Source organism: Spea bombifrons, chromosome 11 (assembly GCF_027358695.1).
Source record: "Spea bombifrons isolate aSpeBom1 chromosome 11, aSpeBom1.2.pri, whole genome shotgun sequence".
Taxonomy (NCBI): domain Eukaryota; kingdom Metazoa; phylum Chordata; class Amphibia; order Anura; family Pelobatidae; genus Spea; species Spea bombifrons.
This window is the reverse complement of record NC_071097.1, coordinates 12,651,489-12,671,085: the sequence shown is the minus strand read 5'-3', so window position 1 is coordinate 12,671,085 and position 19,597 is coordinate 12,651,489. Positions and strand designations below refer to the sequence as shown.

Here is a 19,597-nt window from a genome sequence, read left to right as displayed (position 1 = left end):
AATAGTATTATGACCCCATTAACGTATTTCAGATGTGATGTACAATATTGAACCTATGACAACGACATCTCAACTGTAAATCTTTACGGCACATGATAACTATTCTTTTGTCTTACAGATGTATGTGAATAGCTATCATTATGTCACAGCTGACACAAAAAGCCTTGCATAGTAGTCACATCTCTAAACAAAAATGTCCCCCTGGCTTTTTAAGATGTTTGGAGGTTTGCATAAAGCATGCAGTATAGCTTCAGTTTAAACAGAATGCTAACCAAAGATGTATACACGGTAAGCAGCATCATGTGTTATTCTTACGTGGGAGACAACTGCAGGACCCATGCCAAAGAGAGGGGGTGGTATGACGCCATCAGCTGGCAGCGTCACCCAGTGAGTAAGTGCCACTGTAACAGAGCTAATCATTTCTCACCAAACGTGGAGTGTGTTCAAACATACAAAGCAAAAAAATAAGAAAGATATGATCTGTAGCAGATAACTATAATAAAATCAAAACATTGTTATAAAATAAGAATGGACAAAAGGAGACAAACTTTTTTTTGCATCCTTATCCCTACTTTCCATACCTGTCTTGTTGGAAGATACAAATAAGCACAGCACATGGGTGCCTCATTAATGGTGTCTAGAAAAGGCTTTAAATTGCCTGAGCGTCTCATTTGGGTTAAAAATCAGTGCAGCCCTATTGATTCAGCTACTTGGTAAGCAATATAGCACATACAAAATTAGATAGTACTCACTAAACTTGGGGTTTTATATAGCGCCATCAAATTCCGTAGTGCTGTACAATGGGTAGACAGGACATAAGTAGTATGTAACATAACATATTGACTTACAGAGACAACAGGTGAGGAGGGCCCTGCTCAAGCGAGCTGTTCAGAATAACATGTCTGAGATCTTGGTATTTAGTCACACAAAGTAAGAAAAAAAATCACAGCTGTGCATATACAACATACTGTATATATGTAGACCCAGGAAACACTGGGAACAAAATACTTAATAAACACAGTTTTATTAAGGCATATGCAACCCAACTGGTCCATTTGTCTGTATATTAGGGGGAAAACTGTATGGCATGATACAAAATCATGACATTCTTAACATGCTGATCATTATGAAAGCACATAAGTTATATTTAAACATGTATAGGATAAACATAAAGCTTTTAGGAACATAAGACATGGATATTCTGTGTAGAGTATGCATACGCTGATGGGCAAGTTTAAAACTAATGATAAGCTCCCTTGATTGCGCATGCTTGCCATGTTATGCATATCTTTGGATGTAGCACGGGGAGGCATGTATACATTTTGTTATTTAGCGGCACTGGAACTTCATGACAAAGACCTTGCTTGATTCATCATCTTCATTAAGGCTCAGTGATAAACAGTGTCTGGTGGGGCTATAGAAGTAATGAGCGAACAGGCAGTATGTTCGCATACCAACCACACATTCTACACAAGTACTGAACCAATGCCACAATCGCCTCCTACAAACAGATGTCTCCGTAACCTTTTGCATCAGTCCTTCTGCTGCCAGATTATTTTCTAAAATAACCAACCGCGTGGAGAGAAGATCTATTTCGGAGTATGAGAGTTCCTTAAAACAGCTAAAAATAGCCAAAGTGTTTGTGGCCAAAATAGAAGTGTTATATTGTTTTAACCTTGGTCCTTGAACCATTAAAAACAGCCATAGGCAACACATTCAGTGCCAAAATTAGGCACCGTTTCAAAAATGAATCTCTAGGCCCAAAAATCAAATGTTCTTTGCAAATGGCCTCCCACTAAAAGAATACAGAAAGGGAAAACGTGTAAGGTAGAAGCGGTATACATTTCCCAGTCACCTTCATTAAACTGCTTCATTTACAGAACTAGAAAGCTAGTGTTTAGCATTGGTATTCTATAATAATGCGTAAGACGCATCATATTAGTTTACCCTGTCCTACTATAGACACATAACTCATGTTTTGTACTGTACAAGGCAGGATGTTTGCAATTAAAAAACAAAACCATTATCGAAACAAAAATATGGCAGGATTTATTGAGCTTATACTTAGAGAGGTTGATGTATTTGCATTGCCATATGTGGATTTTTTTTTAATTTGAAAGACATGCCCTAAGCCTTGAACTTTGTATTGTACAAACCAGGTCATAAACAAAAAATAAATCATTGTTTGGAATTGCTGCTCCATATGGCACTTTTGGCTTTTTATTTTTTAGCAGTAACATATCGGCTTTAATAATTCCTGTTAAAATTGGACAATCCTGAAAAAACTGGATTAACTACGGTAAACGGCTGCCTTTAAAAATATGCACTATTATTTTATAGGAACTACAGTTCATATCAAATAAAGGTTTTGATGTTTATCAGATGACATATCTTTATTGCACTAAAACAAAAAACAAGCATTACACAGACATCCAACAATCTACAGTGTGCAAAATGTAACAATACAGTGTATTTTAATGCAGTTCAAATCTTGCACAACAGCTTACAAAGATGCACCTTCTTTCAACCACTGTAGAGAATTCTGGACAACTGGATGAGGCTGTAAACATTGGCCATTTAGGTAAATCCATGAATTGTGCGCGTTGAGGCTATGGGTGTAAGAATACACATCAGGGATTACAGGGATGGATGAAGAGTAACATAGCTGCAAATGTAAAGTGTAGTTTTCATTTGAATTCCTTGGAACCTTTTCTATATTCCATCTCTGCCATGTCTGTTTAGAAGGTTCGCTCAATGACATCTTCTAAGAACAAGCCACTTTGTATTGACAAGCCCTGTAAGGTTCCTGTGTTGTGCCAATCTCACACAGATGTTCCCCTAGATCCAGTAGGCATTGCATATGGATAGTCACTTTCCTCCCGAAGAAGGGGTGAAGCCAAGAAGCTGTTCAATAGGTGTGTATCTCCATTCGTCTGCTTCCAGTTCCTCTACTAAACCAGCCAACTTTTCCATTCGAGTCACTTGTTGATCTGAAAAGATTAAACCTACAAAAATGTTACTGTAATTATAGCATGTTCCATCCCAGAATCCTAAGGTCCCTCCAATGGTTTAGTTTACCATACCAAAGAACAAACTAGATCCTTGTATACAAGACATCTGTTCATAAATACATCTTAACTATGAAAACATTCCAAACATCAGCTACAAATCTGCATACAACACAACAATGGTTTCCCTTTTTCACTTAATGGTTTTTAGGACCTTTAGTGATATCCTTTGGTATAAACAAATAGCCTATTATTTAATAGGTAATATATTCTAAAAACAGCACTTTTGCATTGCATTTCAAAGCAATTGGACATCTGGGGCAAAAAGAATAAGAACTACATAAAAGAATAAGAATAGAAAAAGTACCTACAGAACAGTAAAGTTAAATATGTTTTTTGGGCCTCAACAAATATGTGCATAAATCCCTCATTATTATAGGCCAAGTATTTGTGTCACAGAGCAAAATAAAGTATACTTTAATATCTACATTATGGTAGAGGCTGGTGGCTCTGTATGTACTCTAAAGCAACTCACTTTTTTAGACCTTACAACAGATATCTGAGATTCTCAATACCGGAGCTCAAATAACCCCCAAACACGCATGTTTATTGTGTATGGCTTCCTCAGGTGAGCATGCTTATGTTTAATGTCTGAGTGTTACCGCTGGGGGTTCTTGATGACTATATGTCGAGAAACATATTTATGGACACTAGAAATCAGCTTTTTAAGAAAAGTGTATTAGTCATGGATGGTAAACGTGAGTTGAATTTCTAAGTGACACCATTTAATAGTGCACTCTTCATAGATAAAGAAGATTGTGGAAATTCATATTTACTTCTGTAAAAAAATTTCAATATCGGGGGCTACTCTGTTTTAAATAAAAGTTAATGGCATGTGCAATCAAAAGTTATAAATAAAATCCAGTGGCTTTGTAGTTAAGTCAAAGTCTGCTTAACGCCGCTGAGAAAACAAGATGAACCCTGGACCAAAAGCGCCTAATGGATGAAAACTAGTGATAAAATTCCTCCAACTGTCAATACCAACTAGTTTTTGGAAGCTGTTGTGTTATTTTTTATACATTATTAAAATTATTAATTTCTATACTGAGATGGCTGTCAAGAAGTCCTACTTCTGTAATAAAACAGTTTCCTCCACGGAAATTAGTCAGACTGTCTAGGTCTCAGTGACTGAAACTAAGCCATTCCATTACTTACCAGAAGGTAGTAAGATTATAGATTGGGCTACGATATCAGGGCTGAGAACACAAAAAAATGGAACTATAGTAGCCTATAATCTTCTTACCATGCTTAACCTGCTTCAGAGTGGATGCAACTTGATAGCTGAACACAGACTCACATAGGAATCTCTCTGAACCATCTGTAAACAGAGGAGACTAGTTAGGGGGAGAAAATAACAATATTCAACTATTCTGTGACTAGTGTGTGTGGGGAGGTGTAAGGACATTAGTTACAACTTTCTTTAACCAGACAATTTCTAAGTATAGACTAAAAATTTATAACAGATAATCTAAAATAGAAAAACACAAAAAGAAGCACTGCTGAATGTACCGTATTTGCTCGATTATAAGACAAGGTTTTTTCCCCCAGAGCAAATGCTCTGAAAAATACCCCATGTCTTATATTCAAGGTCATTTTATAATCTCTCAAATAGGAGGTCTGACTATAAGACTAAGATCCAGAGCCCCTGCAGGGCAGAGTAGATGTGCATAACTGGGGGTCAGGTTGGCAAATAAAAACAAAAAATGCATTTTTCTCAAGCATAGTTTTTATTAAACATGAAAAATAGTTTACATGTGAATATTTACTAATAAAACTAGGGTAGTCAGGCCTTTTTTTTTCTAAATTAATATTCACATTTTTTGGAGGGGTCATCTTATAATCAGGGTTGTCTTATAATGGAGCAAATAAGGTATTTTTTTAGATAAAGTATAGAAAGTTGCACCATGTTAGTTTTAGAAAGAAAGAAAAAAGGTTGGTAAACACACTTCCTTTATTGGCTAACTAAAGGACATGTAAACTTTTACCGTCTGGATCTTGCTAGTACATTGGTATTCACACGGTTACACTGCAATTGTTAGATGTTTTAGAAATCTAACTTTTCTTTTAGGATTTCTGCATATTCCAAGGGGTTGGGCAATAAATATTACAACCATTCTTTGCTCATTATCCGTGTGCTTATTCACTTTAAAAGATTATCCAGTGTGCAAAGTTTGCTTTACTATCACTCGATAGTGTATTTAGTGATAGGTGGATAGGGTTCACCAATATTTACTGTTCCCTCATCCTTTATCTGCTAGAACACATTGGATTTACTAATTCATTACTGTGGATTATTCCCAGTTACTCCGGTTCATTCACTTATTTCCCGTCTTGACTACAGCAACACTCTTTTGGTTGGCATTTGACTCTCCCACTCTCTCCTGCAGTATGTCCTAAATGCTGCTTATCTTCCCCACTCTGTGAAATCCTCCACTGGCTCCCCATTATCTTTAGAATCAAATTTAAAATCCTTGTACTAACATCTAAGGCCCTCCATAACACTGCTCTCCATACATTTCTTAAAGTTCTTCCCATGGGCTAAGGCTCTCCTCCTCATTTGTCACCTCTTCTTTTTCCCCCATCTACAAGATTTCACTCGTGGTGCCCCATATCTCTGGAACCTACTTCTACCGAACCTTCAGCAACATTCAAAAAAATACTCCTTCAGAGAAGCATACCATCCTAGCTGCTAGAACTTCCTTGTCACTGATACAATCACCACACTACCTCTCATCCTTTCTCTGTTCCTTATGTTTGTCCTCACCCCATTCCCTCAAGATTGTAAGCAGGGATCCCTCCACCCAATGTATCGGCTTGTCTTAGTCTTTCAATTCTACTCGTCATACCCCTTGAACATACGTAAGAAGCGCTGCGTAAACTGCATAGATAATAATAATAATAATAATAATGTGGCAGGTTAAGTATACAGAATACAATAGCAGACAGCATGTGTCTGAGCACACTCTTACTTCCTCATTTCCCAGACAGGTATTTAAAATTTGGAATTCTTATACAAGAAAAAGACAACTAGATGGAAAGGGGTGAGCTAATATTATCAAAATTAACTAAAAAGACAAACAGGGTACAAATACTAAGATGGCATCAATTAAGTGATGAAAGGTGCTCCAATATAATAAGTGCACTAGGTTCCACTTAAAATGTAGCAGCAGAACGCCTGTGGATATGGCTGTAGCTCATCGATAATGGTAGTTTGGGGCTTGGGTGAAGTCTCTGCCTCTGAGTTTATCAGCCTATAATCCAACTGAGGTTAAAGTCAGAAATACACTGTTCAGTCAGACAAATTCAAGGGAGATGGAAACAACTAGAATGAGAGAAAAAACCCCAAATAAATGGTCAGCTATAGCTTCCCAAGCCTGTAGCACACAAGCCAGACACTACCTAAATGAGATGATTAAGTACAGGATTCTCAGTAAATGAAAGAAATCAAAAAGGAAGGGAAAAGCCAAAGGTAATTTCCTTTACTTGAATAGAGGGGTTGTTGTAGTGTTTTAAGAATATAGGAGACAGACTTTAAAATAAAAACCAAGGGAAGTTGCTTATCGCAAACCTGGGAGATTCCTCTCACAGCTTTGTACGTACAATGTAAATGCTAATTACTCGAACGTGTTATATAACTAAGTTTTCCCTTTCAAGAAGCAAAGTGTGAAATCAAATAAGCTGGCTTGTGATTGTTCTATTGTAATGGAACAGGGGACCAGACAGATAGGAGACAGACGGGGGGGGGGGCGCCAACAGGATATTCATAGGCTTCAATTCAAACAAGATCATTTAAAATAATGCAATTCTTTCCCTTACAAAAAATAACGTTAATACTTTAATTTTGGTCATTGCCAAAGTTCTATATAATGATGTTTTCAGAAATACTATAACTAACATTTGCCATATCCTTGCTGGAAATGACACAATGGTCTGAATTCCCAAAATGTTTGAGGAGCATCTGCATATTTCTGGCCAAATAACTTCATTCCATGTAGAAGAGATGGTATGAGGGGGAATTAGATTAAAGCCACGTCACATTAATGACCAAATAACTATAAGGAACAGAGTGGATTAAACAAAATAGGTCTTTCTAAAGTGTTTAAATGGATCAAAAAACATCATTTTGTTTTTGTCCTATAGCTGTAAGGAATAAGTGTGAAATATTTGTCACAAAACAGTTCCATAAATATTCACAAATGCAACACATGTTATCTATGTATTGTCACAAAACTGGTAAAATGCTTCTGGGGCTCTGTAGCAAATACTGAATGTACTACCCGTAAATCACACCAGGAAACAGGAATTAAGGCATGCATATGCAAATCATCATGTAGGTTTTCCTGCTCTTCATCTTTAAATAAAAAAACCTACCCAGCCCAATACTACGGAGATCAATAGGTGGAAGGCCTCCTTTAAAGAAAAAAAATTAGGCGAGTTACACAGGAATGTTGTAATCACTAAGAAGGGCCATCTGATTAAAGGGTCTTTGGAGAATAATACCATAAAGCAATCACCTCACATAGGGTACTGCCCCAAATATCGCATATCAACAGATGTTGGAACTATACGAAAAAAACACAATATTATTCACTCAAAGAAAAATATTCGTTTTCCTATGGGGCTTCCCTTTTAGGATTATGAATGGGGCAGTTTTTCATTCTGGACTTGAAGTATGTAAAAAAGCCTGTAGTATGTAGTTGGTGCAACTGTGATTCTACTATAAATGGGGAGACTATAGGAGATGAATCAACGTGGAACCAGCAATCGAAGGACCTAGCTAGGCTTAGATATTGATGATATTCATTTCAGAAATCTAGCTGGCAACTCCTTCTTTATTAGTACCCTGATCCTCGAAAAATAAATAGTTTTAACCACAATCTCTCTTTAATTTAACTTGTAACTAATAAAATGAAATTGTGCTTCCACTGTTTTAGGTTGGTAGGGGCTGGTGGAATTTCTCTTTTTGTTAATTTAGTGATACAAAAATGTTAAAACCCTACAGGAGTAAGCAAAATTAATGGGGGACATGATTTAGATGCTGATTCCCGAAGACCAACAAAGAAAAAAAAATGTATCGCACTATACCTGGTAACGAAGAGCTGACATAGATGGGGCAATGTTATTACTGCCCTCTAGTTGTACAGAAGTAGACCTACTGTTTAAAATTATTATCTAAAGTAACTCCTGTTTGTTATGTATTACATAAGATTCATTTATAAATCCAGCAGTTTCTCAAATACTAAAACCCTAAAACCACAGATACTGAGAAAAATGGAACCACCTTTCATACAGGAAGAGTTGTAGAAGCATGTTTTGTAGGGGCTTTCTTATACCATTTCTAATTCATAGGGTGTATTGAGATATAGGGTGTATTGAGATATAGGGTGTATTGAGATATAGGGTGTATTGAGATATATATTCAATTGCTTGCTAATACAAATAGCTAATCAGCCAATCACTTGGCAGCAACTCAATGGATTTAGGGATGTAGACGTGGTCAAGACAACTTGCTGAAGTTCAAACCAAACATCAGAATGGCTAAGAAAGGGGATTTAAGTGACGTCGCACGTTGCATGGTTGTTGGTGCCAGACAGGCTGGTCTGAGTATTTCAGAAACTGCTGATCTACTGGGATTTTTACGCACAACCATCGCTAGGGTTTACAGAGAACAGCGCAAAAAGATAAAACATCCAGTGAACGGCAGTTGTGTGGATGAAAATGCCTTGTTGATGTCAGAGGAGAACGGGCAAACTGGTTTGATGACAGAAAGGCAACAGTATGCAGAATACCATCTCTGAACGCACAACACGTAGAACCTTGAAGCAGAAAACCACACCAGTTGCCACTCCTGTCAGCTAAGACAGGAAACTGAGGCTACAATTTGCACTGGCTCACCAAAATTGGACAATGGAAGAACGTTGCCTGGTCTGATGAGTCTCGATTCCAGCTGCAACATTCAGGTGGCAGGGTCAGACTTTTGGCATAAACAACATGAAAGCATGGATCTATCCTGCCTTGTATCAACAGTTCAGGCTGGTGGTGGTGTAATGGTGTGGGGGACATTTTCCTGGCACACTTTGGGCCCCTTACTACCAATCGAGCCCCTTAGTACCAATTGAGCATCATTTAAAGGCGACAGCCCACCTAAGTATTGTTTCAGACCATGTCCATCCCTTTATGATCAGTGTCTTCTGATGGCTACTTTCAGCAGAATAATGCACCATGTTACAAAGCTCAAATAATCTCAAACTGGTTTCCTGAACATGATCATGAGTTCACTGTAATCCAGTCACCAGATCTCAATCATACAGAACACCTTTGGGATGTGGTGAAATGGGAGATTTGCATCATTGATGTGCAGCCGACAAATCTGCAGCAACTGCGTGATGCCATCATGTCCATATGGACCAAAATCTCTGGGGAATGTTTCCAGCACCTTGTAGAAAGTATGCCATGAAGAATGAAGGCAGTTCTGAAGGCAAAAGGGGGTCCAACCTGGTACTAGCAATGTGTACCTAATAAAGTGGCCAGTGAGTGTAGCCCCATAATTACATAACAAAACATATTAGAATATGTTATAATATGTTTCTGTTTCCATAAGTTGTGTTTTTTTTCTTTAACTACCAGCAGTCCTTACCCTCCAGCATCTCCCCAGCTGCCTTGGGACAAGTGAAAAGAGCTTTCCGTGGAGGAGCCAGATCAGAAACACTGAAGCCAGATCCAGTGACAGAGCTTCCACTCACTCCGCCAGCTGAAGAGGAAGATGATGAGGCCGCCATTGCAGAACAGCAACCTTAGAGACAAAAAATGATTATGCAAATACACCCAACATAATGAGTAATTATGGCAACATATTTGTTTCACTAAATATGCAGAATTGCATATTTCAAATCCATGAAATAACTATATATTATGACAGTCTAACACCAGTGAACGTACCATACATAACGCTTAGTTAAAGGGATGAAACTCAAGGAATCTTCCCATATGTCTGCATCAGATCAGCCTTTCTAGCTCAACCAAACCCACCCAATTTACTAGTGTTACTACAACAACAACAAAAATCCCAATTTCTTCATTCGCAGGGGTTTAATGACTATTGAGAGGTTGCTGCAGGGGAGTCACCATTTTGACACAACAACTTCATTAAGCATTATAAAGGGCCACAATAACAAAGAGTAAGCGGACAATGCAGGCTAGAACTGGTGTGTTAGCCGAGTTACATTTCCTGTATTAACGCATCATGTCTACAGCTACCTTCCCAAAACTGACTTTATTAACACATAATATAAAGATTTGCAACTGATTGTGTTTTAAAAAAAATGACAAACCTTACAACAAGATATCAGTATAATGCGATAGCGACTGGATTTATGCTTATCTGCGGAGGAGTCTGTCTGGCTATAAGGAAAACAATAAATGACAGGCTTTTACTTCTTAATACCGCTGCCAAAGCATTCCTAAAACCCTTTGATGTCATCTACACCCATAAATGTGAAACAATTGAGCTTTAGCCACTATCTATAGGGAAAGCCGGTGAATTTAGTTGTGGAGATTTACTGTATTTGCTCGATTATAAGACAAGGTTTTTTTCAGAGCAAATGCTCAAATAGAGGTCTGACTATGAGACTAAGATCCAGATCCCCCGCAGCTCTGCAGGGAACCTGGATCCTTCTGTCTGGTAACCTCCGCTGCTGCCAGCACTCCCACCTGTGATATGCCTTTTAACCCCTATATGCCACTCTGCCTCCAGAAATACCTTATACCCCTATATGCCACTCTAGCATATAGGGGTACAAGGTATTTCTGGAGGCAGAGTGGCATATAGGGGGTTAAAAGACATAGCACGGGGCACAGTGGCATATAGGAGGGTATAAGGAATATCAAGGAGGTAGAGTGTCATATAGGGGGTATAAGGCATTTCTGGGGTGAAAACAGAAACAAATAAAACAGAAACATGGACATGTGTGCTGATTTATGTTATACTTAATATCAAGTGCAATAAGAATGATATTTACACAGGATGATCAGATGATGTCTTTCATCTGGGACCCATGTGGAGGGGCAGCAATGATATATCTGCAACCCAGCTTTATGTTTGGTTGCACCTCCACATAAAATAAGGATAGAAACCGCTGTGATCACTTTCACACTCAATCCAGTTTCATTAATTTAAATTTTTGTAAAAAAAAGCGTGCATCACGCAAGAGGATACGCGTCAAAATGTTTTATAACAAATGCAATGTGTGTTTGTACGACTACTTATGTAGCCTCTGACAGTTATAGAGTTAAAGTGACCGGCCTTACTGAGCGTTATACACGACTGTTTACCTTGGCATTAGAATGACATCATAAAAATACCTTTGAATATACAACGCATGGCACACTGAATAACATACTTTCCTATTACCCTAACACAGCATAGGAGGCGAACTGGTCAGTGTAACAAACATTAAACGGTTAATTTGCATCCCACGTGGCCTACTTTTACAATCTACTCACCTCTTATCCTTACAGCTCGACTCCTACAACAGCTTCCGGGTACTGAGTCTGCGACAACAGGCGAGTCACAAACACTCGAGTTGATACAGCAACAGCAGTAACTGTCTTGCCTCTTCAGTGGTCCACGTTTTACTCGCTGACAGCTAATATTTATTCTGTTGTTTTTTTAAAAGATGTATACGATTCTATTAATTAAAATGGTTCTTGACACATATAAATGAGGCTTGCATATGTGCCTCTTTTGCGTGGAACATCATTAGATGCAGCCTCTCGTTGCCCATAATTGAATTGGGTAGACATTATAAAAGCATTATTTTATGTAGACAAATACATGTTACATTTCCAAATCTGACGCAAAATAAGTTATTTTTTTTCTGGATACTGGGTATTGTAACCACAATTGCAAACACTGCCTGTTAATGTTTGGCCAGCCCGAAACAAAGATGGCTGCCATAGCATCCGATTATGGGTTCGGTTTTTCGCTCTGAACGCTAGAGGAATATACCCGGGTTTTGAACGTCACGTTATATCAGTGTGACTAGTTGGTAAGAATGAGATTTTTTTGAGTATTTAGTAATGTATAGTAAGCGACGTGCAAACCACCATAGTTTGTGCCTATAACGTCGTTTTTTTTGACACGTCCGTGTTTGTTATTGTCATTTATCTATAAAGTAGCATCGGTTTCAAAGCGCGTTACATATTGAACAGGATATGACATACTTAAATTGAGGCAAAAGGATAGATGAGAAGGCTATATCCTCTTATGGAAACATTTTACCTTTTTTAATTGCCATACTTTTTATTTATTTATTTTATTTAGTGAGTATCATGACCAGAAGAAAAAAAAACTCCATCTGCATGGTTGTTTTATTTAATGCTTTATGTCTTATGCACTTTAAATGTTTGAGGTGTCTCCCTTGCAAATGTACAGATTGTGCAGATCCCCCCCCATATGCATTTCACTCTTTTACCACCCCCAGCTATTTAATGTGCCGGAGATGTGTTTGGCTGAAGATCTCCATCCATCCATGCATGTGCGTGAGCGCTGCGGCAGGGAGAAACTTAAGAACCCTGTGCACATGTGTTTGGAAAAAGCTCAAACTTATTTCAGTTGGAGTGCTTTCCTGTAACTGATTGGCGTGAAAGCACTCCAATTGAAGTGCAAAAGTTTGATGCTACTTTGATGCTGTTTAACTTTATTATTGTTTTATATAGCGTAATCATATTCCATAGCACTGCTTGCAAAAGGGTTTCTAATGATCAGTTAGTCTTTTAACCCCTTAAGGACAATATGGGTTATTACTCGTAGTATATTGTGGGACAATGGCTCTTTTAACATTTTTCACTGTTGCTGTTTAGCTGTGATTTTCTTCTTTCTCGTTTCATGCTCCCACACATATTATATATTGTTTTTTTCAGGACAAACAGGGCTTTCTGTAGATACCATTAATTTTATCATATCATCTAATTTACCGTATTTGCTCGATTATAAGACAAGGTTTTTTTCAGAGCAAATGCTCTGAAAAATACCCCTCGTCTTATAATCGGGGTCGTCTTATAATCAGACCTCAAATAGGTCTGACTATGAGACGACTAAGATCCAGATCCCCCACAGCTGCAGGGGACCTGGATCCTCCTGTCACCCCGCCCGCCCCACTTACCGGTGCTTCTGAGTCCCTGGTGTGTAGATGTCTTACGCTGCAGCCGGAAGGAGGTGTGGTTGTCTGCGTCCATCGCGCAGACCTTCCCCGGCTGTCAGAGATCAGAGTTCCCCGCACCGGTGTTCTATGAAATGCCTTTTAACCCCCTTAATGCCACTCTGCCTCCAAAAATGCCTTTTTAACTCTGTATACGCCACTCTGCCTCTTGAAACGCCTTAAACCTCCCTATATGCCACTCTGCCCCATAATATGCCTTTTAATCCCCTTAATGCCAGAGTGGCATATAGGGGTATAAGGCATTTCTGGAGGCAGAATGGCACATAGGGGGTCAAAAGGCATATCATGGGGCACAGTGGCATATAGGGTTAAAAGGCATATCATGGGGCACAGTGGCATTTAGAAGGTTAAAGGGCATATCATGGGGCACAGTGGCATATAGGGGGTATAAGGCATTTCTGGGACAGATGTGCATAACTGGGGGGGGCAGGTTGGAAAATAGAAGGAAATAAAACCAAAATATTTTTCTCAATCATAGCTTTTATTAAAAAAAATTGTTTACATGAATTAACATTTACTGGTAAAACTTTTTTCCTATAGGGTTGTCTTATATTCAGGCTTTTTCTTTTTTTCCTAAATTAATATTCAGATTTGGGGGGTCGTCTTATAATCAGGGTTGTCTTATAATCGAGCAAATACGGTACTATAAAAAAATTATAAAATATGGGTATTTTTTGTTAAATAAGTACAGGTAGCGTTTTGCTATTTCAAAACCATTTTTTTCCAAATCTGGTAATTCTTCCCCCATGTGCCATTTCAGGTATCTTTGAAGCTGGCCAATGCAGTTTACCCCCTCAAGTCATATATTTTTAAAAACTAGACACCCCAAGGTATTCGAAATGCTGGTATTTCTAACCCTTTCCATGCACTGATTTTACCACCAGCCTTTGTGAAACTTTATGGTAGTACATTTATTTGTATTTTTTTCACACACGTTGTACTTCAGGTGTAAATCTATTGCTCCTGGTATATGTCCGTGTCAAACAACACCCCAATCTGTGTTCAATAGCATCTCCTGAGCGCAGTGATACCCCCCATGCATGGGTTTGTTGGGTTATTTGGGAGGTAAAAGGCCGCCTTTGTGAGGTGTGTATTGTTTTGCCATTTAGACATCTGATCCTACTGCCCCCATGTCCCATATTTGGGACATCTTTGAACCCAGCCAATTCAATTTACCCCATCAAATCATACATTTCATACAACTAGACACCCTATGGGCATTTATCATGCCAATATTTTAATTCTTTCCATGCTGGAATTTTTGTGAAGATAAAGAATTGTAGGATTTGCTTATTAAAAACTTTTTTTTTTTTGGTGACAATGGGGATTTTTACATGTTACCATATTTTTTTTAATTTTAAACATTTTTGAACAATAATTTTTTAACTAATCACTGATTAGTGAGCTGGGCTCCATTGACCTTGCATGGTTGGATGTAGTACCTGCATTCAACCTGCAGGAGGAGCTCAATAGTTCTCAAGAGGGTCTTCTCAAGATAGACCCTGTGTGAACTCATTTTCTATTGTTAATGCCATCCTGTGAATGACGGCAACGTCATTTACAGGATGGCACATGTGGTTGCTCTTCGGAGCAATCACAAGACTATCGGGGTAGGGGGGTAGTGTTACCGACATGCCTTGATATCGAGGCATGTCAGCAACACAGTTTATGCTTAGGAAGCGATTCCGATCTCTTCCTAAGCTGTTTTAGCCGGGCGCCTTCTTTGATGATTGGTGCGGCGGTGGCCATTTTTCTTTTGAGGCTTCCGTGGATGCTGCAAAGCCGCCAATCGCAGCGAAAATGCCGCAATCGCTGTGATGCAGCTATTTAACGGGAGCCCTTACATGTACGGGCATTGTCGTTATCACGTTGCACGGCCATGTATGGGTTTGTCGGTAAGGGGTTAAACATAAACTTGGATTAGTGAACACAACGTGCCATTGGAACACAGGAGTGATGGTTGCTGATAAAGGGCCTCTTGTATGACTATGAAGATATTCCATAACAAATCAGTTGTTTTCAGCTATTTTATGTTATTTTAAGGGACAAAATTTGCATTTCTTTCCAAAACAAATTTATAAGTGACCGCAAACTTTTGTAGTGCAATGTATATCCTGGTTTAGTTAGGGGTCAGCAGTAAACTATCCCTACCCGATTTAAGAGGCTCGGACCCATTCCAAAATTGCATGATTTTACTATTTCATGTCGAAAAGTCATGATTTTATTAAATAAATATTTTGCATTTCTGTTTCTTTCCTTGAAACGGCACCAAAGTAAAATATAGAGAAAATATATATAACATGTCAGGGATGCCCATAGACTGTCCACACGCCGCCCCCACCAAACCATATATAAGCCCAAAACCAAACAAACAAATCCTCTGTCTTTGACGTAATTACAAACTTGTTGACAAACTCTGAGCTAGAACTGAAATTTCCAGCATTCATATGAAATGGAACTCTCCAAAGACGAAACAACTGTAGAAGCAGGCGAACTTCGACGTAAAAAAAACTCCAAAGGGGTTCAAGCTGAAAATAAAGGGAAATAAGGTAATACAGTGACCAGTAACTTAAGAAAAAAACATCATAACTGAAATGGTAAATCATAAACATTGCACCAACCCAAAATTAGCCTGCAAAATGAAACAGGAATACCAAAACACTCAAAAGAAATATACCGTATTGGCTCGGATATAGGCCGCCCCGTATATAGGCCGCACCCTAAAAGTTTGGTGCTTTTTTAAAGAAAAAGTTTTTTTCCTTAAAAAAGCACCAAAAAAAACATGCTGCCACTCTGCCCCCCCCGAGATATGCTGCCACTGTCCTCCCTCCCCGAGATATTCTACCACTGTCCTCCTCCTCCCCCCCCGATATGCTACCACTGTCCTCCCCCCCCCGATATATGCTACCACTGTCCTCCTCCTCCCCCCCCGATATGTTACCACTGTCCTCCGCCCCCCCAACCCCCCCCCGAGATATGCTGCCACTGTCCTCCTCTGCCCCCCCCTCCTCGACTTACCGGAGCAGACTCCCGGTTGTCTTGCGGGGCTGGCGGGGGACATCTACGCAATACGCGTATGCAACTTCCGGTGCCGGTACCGGAAGTTGCATACGCAAGACACCCGGGAGTCTGCTCCGGTAAGTCGGGGGTGGGCAGAGGTAAAACGCATCGTGCGGACGGTCCGCACGATGCGCTTAGACAACCTCCTGTGCCGGCACCCCCCCCCGTGGGAAGTGCTGGCAGGGGAGGCTGTCTGAGCGTATCGGGGAGTAGGATGCAGGTCCCCTGCACCGCTGCGGGGGATCTGTATCCTAACCCCGCTGCCTGCCCGGCGCCCGGGACTGCATGTCCCAGGCGTCGGGCGCTAGACCCCGAATATAGGCCGCACCCCCACTTTAAAGACTTAAAGTGGGGGAAAAAAGTGCGGCCTATATTCGAGCCAATACGGTACATGAAAGGGTAGAAAGAAATAAGGGTCGGACAATATTCGCCTGAAAACCCAAGGGCAGAGTATAGAATATTTGTCCTAACCTCAACGTGTGAGGAAAGGGATTTAGGGGTAATTATTTCTGAGGATTTAAAGGTAGGCAGAGAATGCAGTAGAACAGCAGGTAATGAGAGCAGAATGCTGGGCTGTATAGCAAGAGGTATTAGCGGTAGAAAGAGGGAAGTGCTCATGCCATTGTACAGATTGTACACTGGTGACACCTCACTTGGAGTATTGTGTACAGTATGGGAGACCGTATCTCCAGAAGGACATAGATATGTTGGAAAAAGTTCAGAGAAGGGCTACTAAAAGGGTTTACGGATTACAAGATAAACCTTACCAGGACAGGTTAAAGGATCTTAACCTACATAGCCTGGAAGAAAGACGTGACAGTGGGGATATGATAGAAACATTTAAATACTTAAAAGGAATCAACAAGGTAAAGGAAGATAGTTTATTACTTTACGGAAAGGGTAGTGGATGTATGGAATAGCCTTCCAGCAGAAGTGGTAGATGTTAATACAGTAAAGGCATTTAAGCAAGCATGGGGTAGGCATAAGGCCAAGCCAGATATAGGATAAGGGCAGGTACTAAAGGAAAGTACTCAGAGGTTGGGCAGATTGGATGGGCCTACTGGTTCTTATCTGCCATCACTTTCTATGTTTCTATGTGCGTAGACAACCTCTGCTGCTACCTGGCCCCTCCGCCCGGGCTTCTGTGACAGAGCGCCGGAAGGTAATAGAAGCCCACCAGCTGCCTGAGAGGAAGAACCAGGTCCCCTGCAGCGCTGCTGGGATCTGGATCTTAGTCTCATAGTCAGACCTCTATTTGAGGTCGAATTATAAGAATACCTCGCATTTGTCTTATATTTGAGCAAATACGGTATTTTAAAGCAGAAAATTGGTGTTTTTGTTACATTATATGGCCATGTATTGTTTAGCCCATCACTACGTCAAAGTACCCCAAATTTGGCCAAAGAGAACAATTATGTTTTCACACAGGAAAGTTGGTTTCCAAATAAGTATCAATATATGTGCTGTTTTTTTACCTTAGGTTCCCTTTTATCTAATAACTAAATTTGTTTTGGTTCATGTGATAACCTCTAGTGCCAAACATATATAATCATACAGAAAATCAGAAACACTAAACAATGCTTTGGGTGGAACAGCACCTTTAATAGTTATTGATCTTTACAAAACAAAGTTAAAACAATCAACTACCCAGCATTGTATCATAATCATCCTGAAACACCGTTACAGATTATAAAGAAATAGCTGGAGAAGATACTTTTGTTTTTTGACTGCTTATGTGACTTCACATCTTTTTTTAATGTGGGTCCAGCAAAAGTTATCAATAAAGTTGACTAAAGACAATTTTCTCTTGGGCTGATATGACTAAACAACATAGATGGGTACAAATGGCTTCCTGTCATTAGTGAATTTTAACAGAATTCATCAAAATAAACCTTTTATGTTTAGCACACAACCTTGAGCCTTTAATTGTGCTATTCTGGAGCTTGCAAACAGATCTTGAGTATTATCGTTGCTTAGGGTTCCTAGTTGCTTAGGGTTCTTTCACTTGCAGCTGAGTATACAAAACTACTTGTGTGCACATCTGGGTATACAAGGAAACTGGGATACATGAATGGGAATTCCAAGAAGGCTTTCTCGGAAAGGAAAAACCTACTTTTTTTGGTGAATTCATTTGACATTGTCTTAAGGTTTGCTAATATGTGTTTTTAAGAACAATTGGGTTGCTCAGTTGTCCAATGGTACCTGTTTTCATAATATCCCTGTGTAAAGAGTGATTCAGCCTGTCATGTGTGTCTGTGGCCATTTGGAAGGTTAAACATAATGTGAATAAATAAGTACAGGGGTATGCTAGCTATTAGCCCAATAGGAGCCTGTTAGTGGGGTAGGTGATGTCCCCTTTTAGGACTTTCATAAGATTCACTGCTATTGTAGGTAATGCAGTCAATATAACCTATAGCCTCTACCACGCTAATTTAATTGATTTGTTAATAGAAATAATAGGAATGTTGGGAATGCAAACATTTCATACACTACAAGCTATTGGTACGCAAGGGCTGCCTTGACTACAACTTCTTAAAGGGCTGAACACATAACCTATTTTCATTTCATTATGATGTCAATGACACTCTTTCTTAATATGATTACTTGAGAAAAGGACAAGGACTATCCCACAGTTCAAATATAAACATGGCAACATTTGGTTATGTGTAGTGAAAACAATTCTTTTTTGTTATATATATATATATATATATATATATATATATATATATATATATATATATATATATATATATATATATATATATATAGTCTTCAAGTGAATCTCTATTTTACACTGCATATGACAGGCAGTGAAATACTGTTATTTTCAACATGAAGCCAAAGAGGGATAAGTTTCACATAGCTGCTGTAATGTGGTAGGAAACATGTTTGTTACATAATATATCTTGTGTTCCAGACTTCTAAAAAATGGACGTTTTGCGCCCCACTCTTATTAACATCGGAGGACGAATATACAGGAAGAACATGGTCCGTGAGACCGATTACCGAAATGAAGAGGAGGAGGAGGATGATTTCTATCGAGGTAATAACAATCGTATATTGGTGACACTGGATAATAGAGGCAAACTACCTCCACTTTGACATTACACTATTTGTGCCTTACTCAATGATGACACGTTTATAGTGCCTTCTTAAATGTCTTTATAATGGTCACACTATCATCACAAAAGAAGTTCGATCTAGGATTTCATTGTAAAGAATGATATTTCTGATATGAAGGTAATTTCA

At 39.1% G+C, this 19,597-nt stretch overlaps 2 protein-coding genes across 3 annotated transcripts in view; one reads left to right on the top strand and one right to left on the bottom strand.

Moving 5' to 3' along the window:
• Window positions 1-2,366: 2,366 nt before the first annotated feature.
• ANAPC16 (anaphase promoting complex subunit 16) lies at window positions 2,367-11,670 on the bottom strand. 2 transcript variants are annotated; one of them, XM_053450072.1, is made up of 4 exons: window positions 11,571-11,670; window positions 9,706-9,861; window positions 4,312-4,386; window positions 2,367-3,005 (listed from the first exon to the last, which is right to left on the bottom strand). In XM_053450072.1, the coding sequence occupies exons 2-4, from the start codon at window positions 9,845-9,847 to the stop codon at window positions 2,869-2,871; spliced, it is 354 nt and encodes a 117-aa protein (XP_053306047.1). In that variant the 5' UTR covers window positions 9,848-9,861; window positions 11,571-11,670; the 3' UTR covers window positions 2,367-2,868. The 2 variants fall into 2 exon arrangements, with proteins under 2 accessions (XP_053306047.1, XP_053306048.1); XM_053450073.1 differs by having other exon boundaries at window positions 2,367-2,990.
• Window positions 11,671-12,008: 338 nt separating this feature from the next.
• ASCC1 (activating signal cointegrator 1 complex subunit 1) overlaps window positions 12,009-19,597 on the top strand; it is a 105,630-nt gene continuing 98,041 nt past the window's right edge. Inside the window, exons 1-2 of the mRNA XM_053450068.1 lie at window positions 12,009-12,115; window positions 19,266-19,391. Coding sequence (XP_053306043.1) covers window positions 19,277-19,391 — 115 coding nt within the window. The 5' untranslated portion in view covers window positions 12,009-12,115; window positions 19,266-19,276. The remainder of the gene's footprint in view (window positions 12,116-19,265; window positions 19,392-19,597) is intronic.

Excerpts from the sequence above, each read along its gene's own strand:
- ANAPC16 (XM_053450072.1), bottom strand. The coding sequence starts at position 9,847 with ATGGCGGCCTCATCATCTTCCTCTTCAGCTGGCGGAGTGAGTGGAAGC. Across the intron at positions 4,387-9,705 it reads AGCTGGGGAGATGCTGGAGG|ATGGTTCAGAGAGATTCCTA; the intron begins GTAAGGACTGCT and ends CTCTGTTTACAG. Across the intron at positions 3,006-4,311 it reads TCTGAAGCAGGTTAAGCATG|GTTTAATCTTTTCAGATCAA; the intron begins GTAAGAAGATTA and ends ACATTTTTGTAG.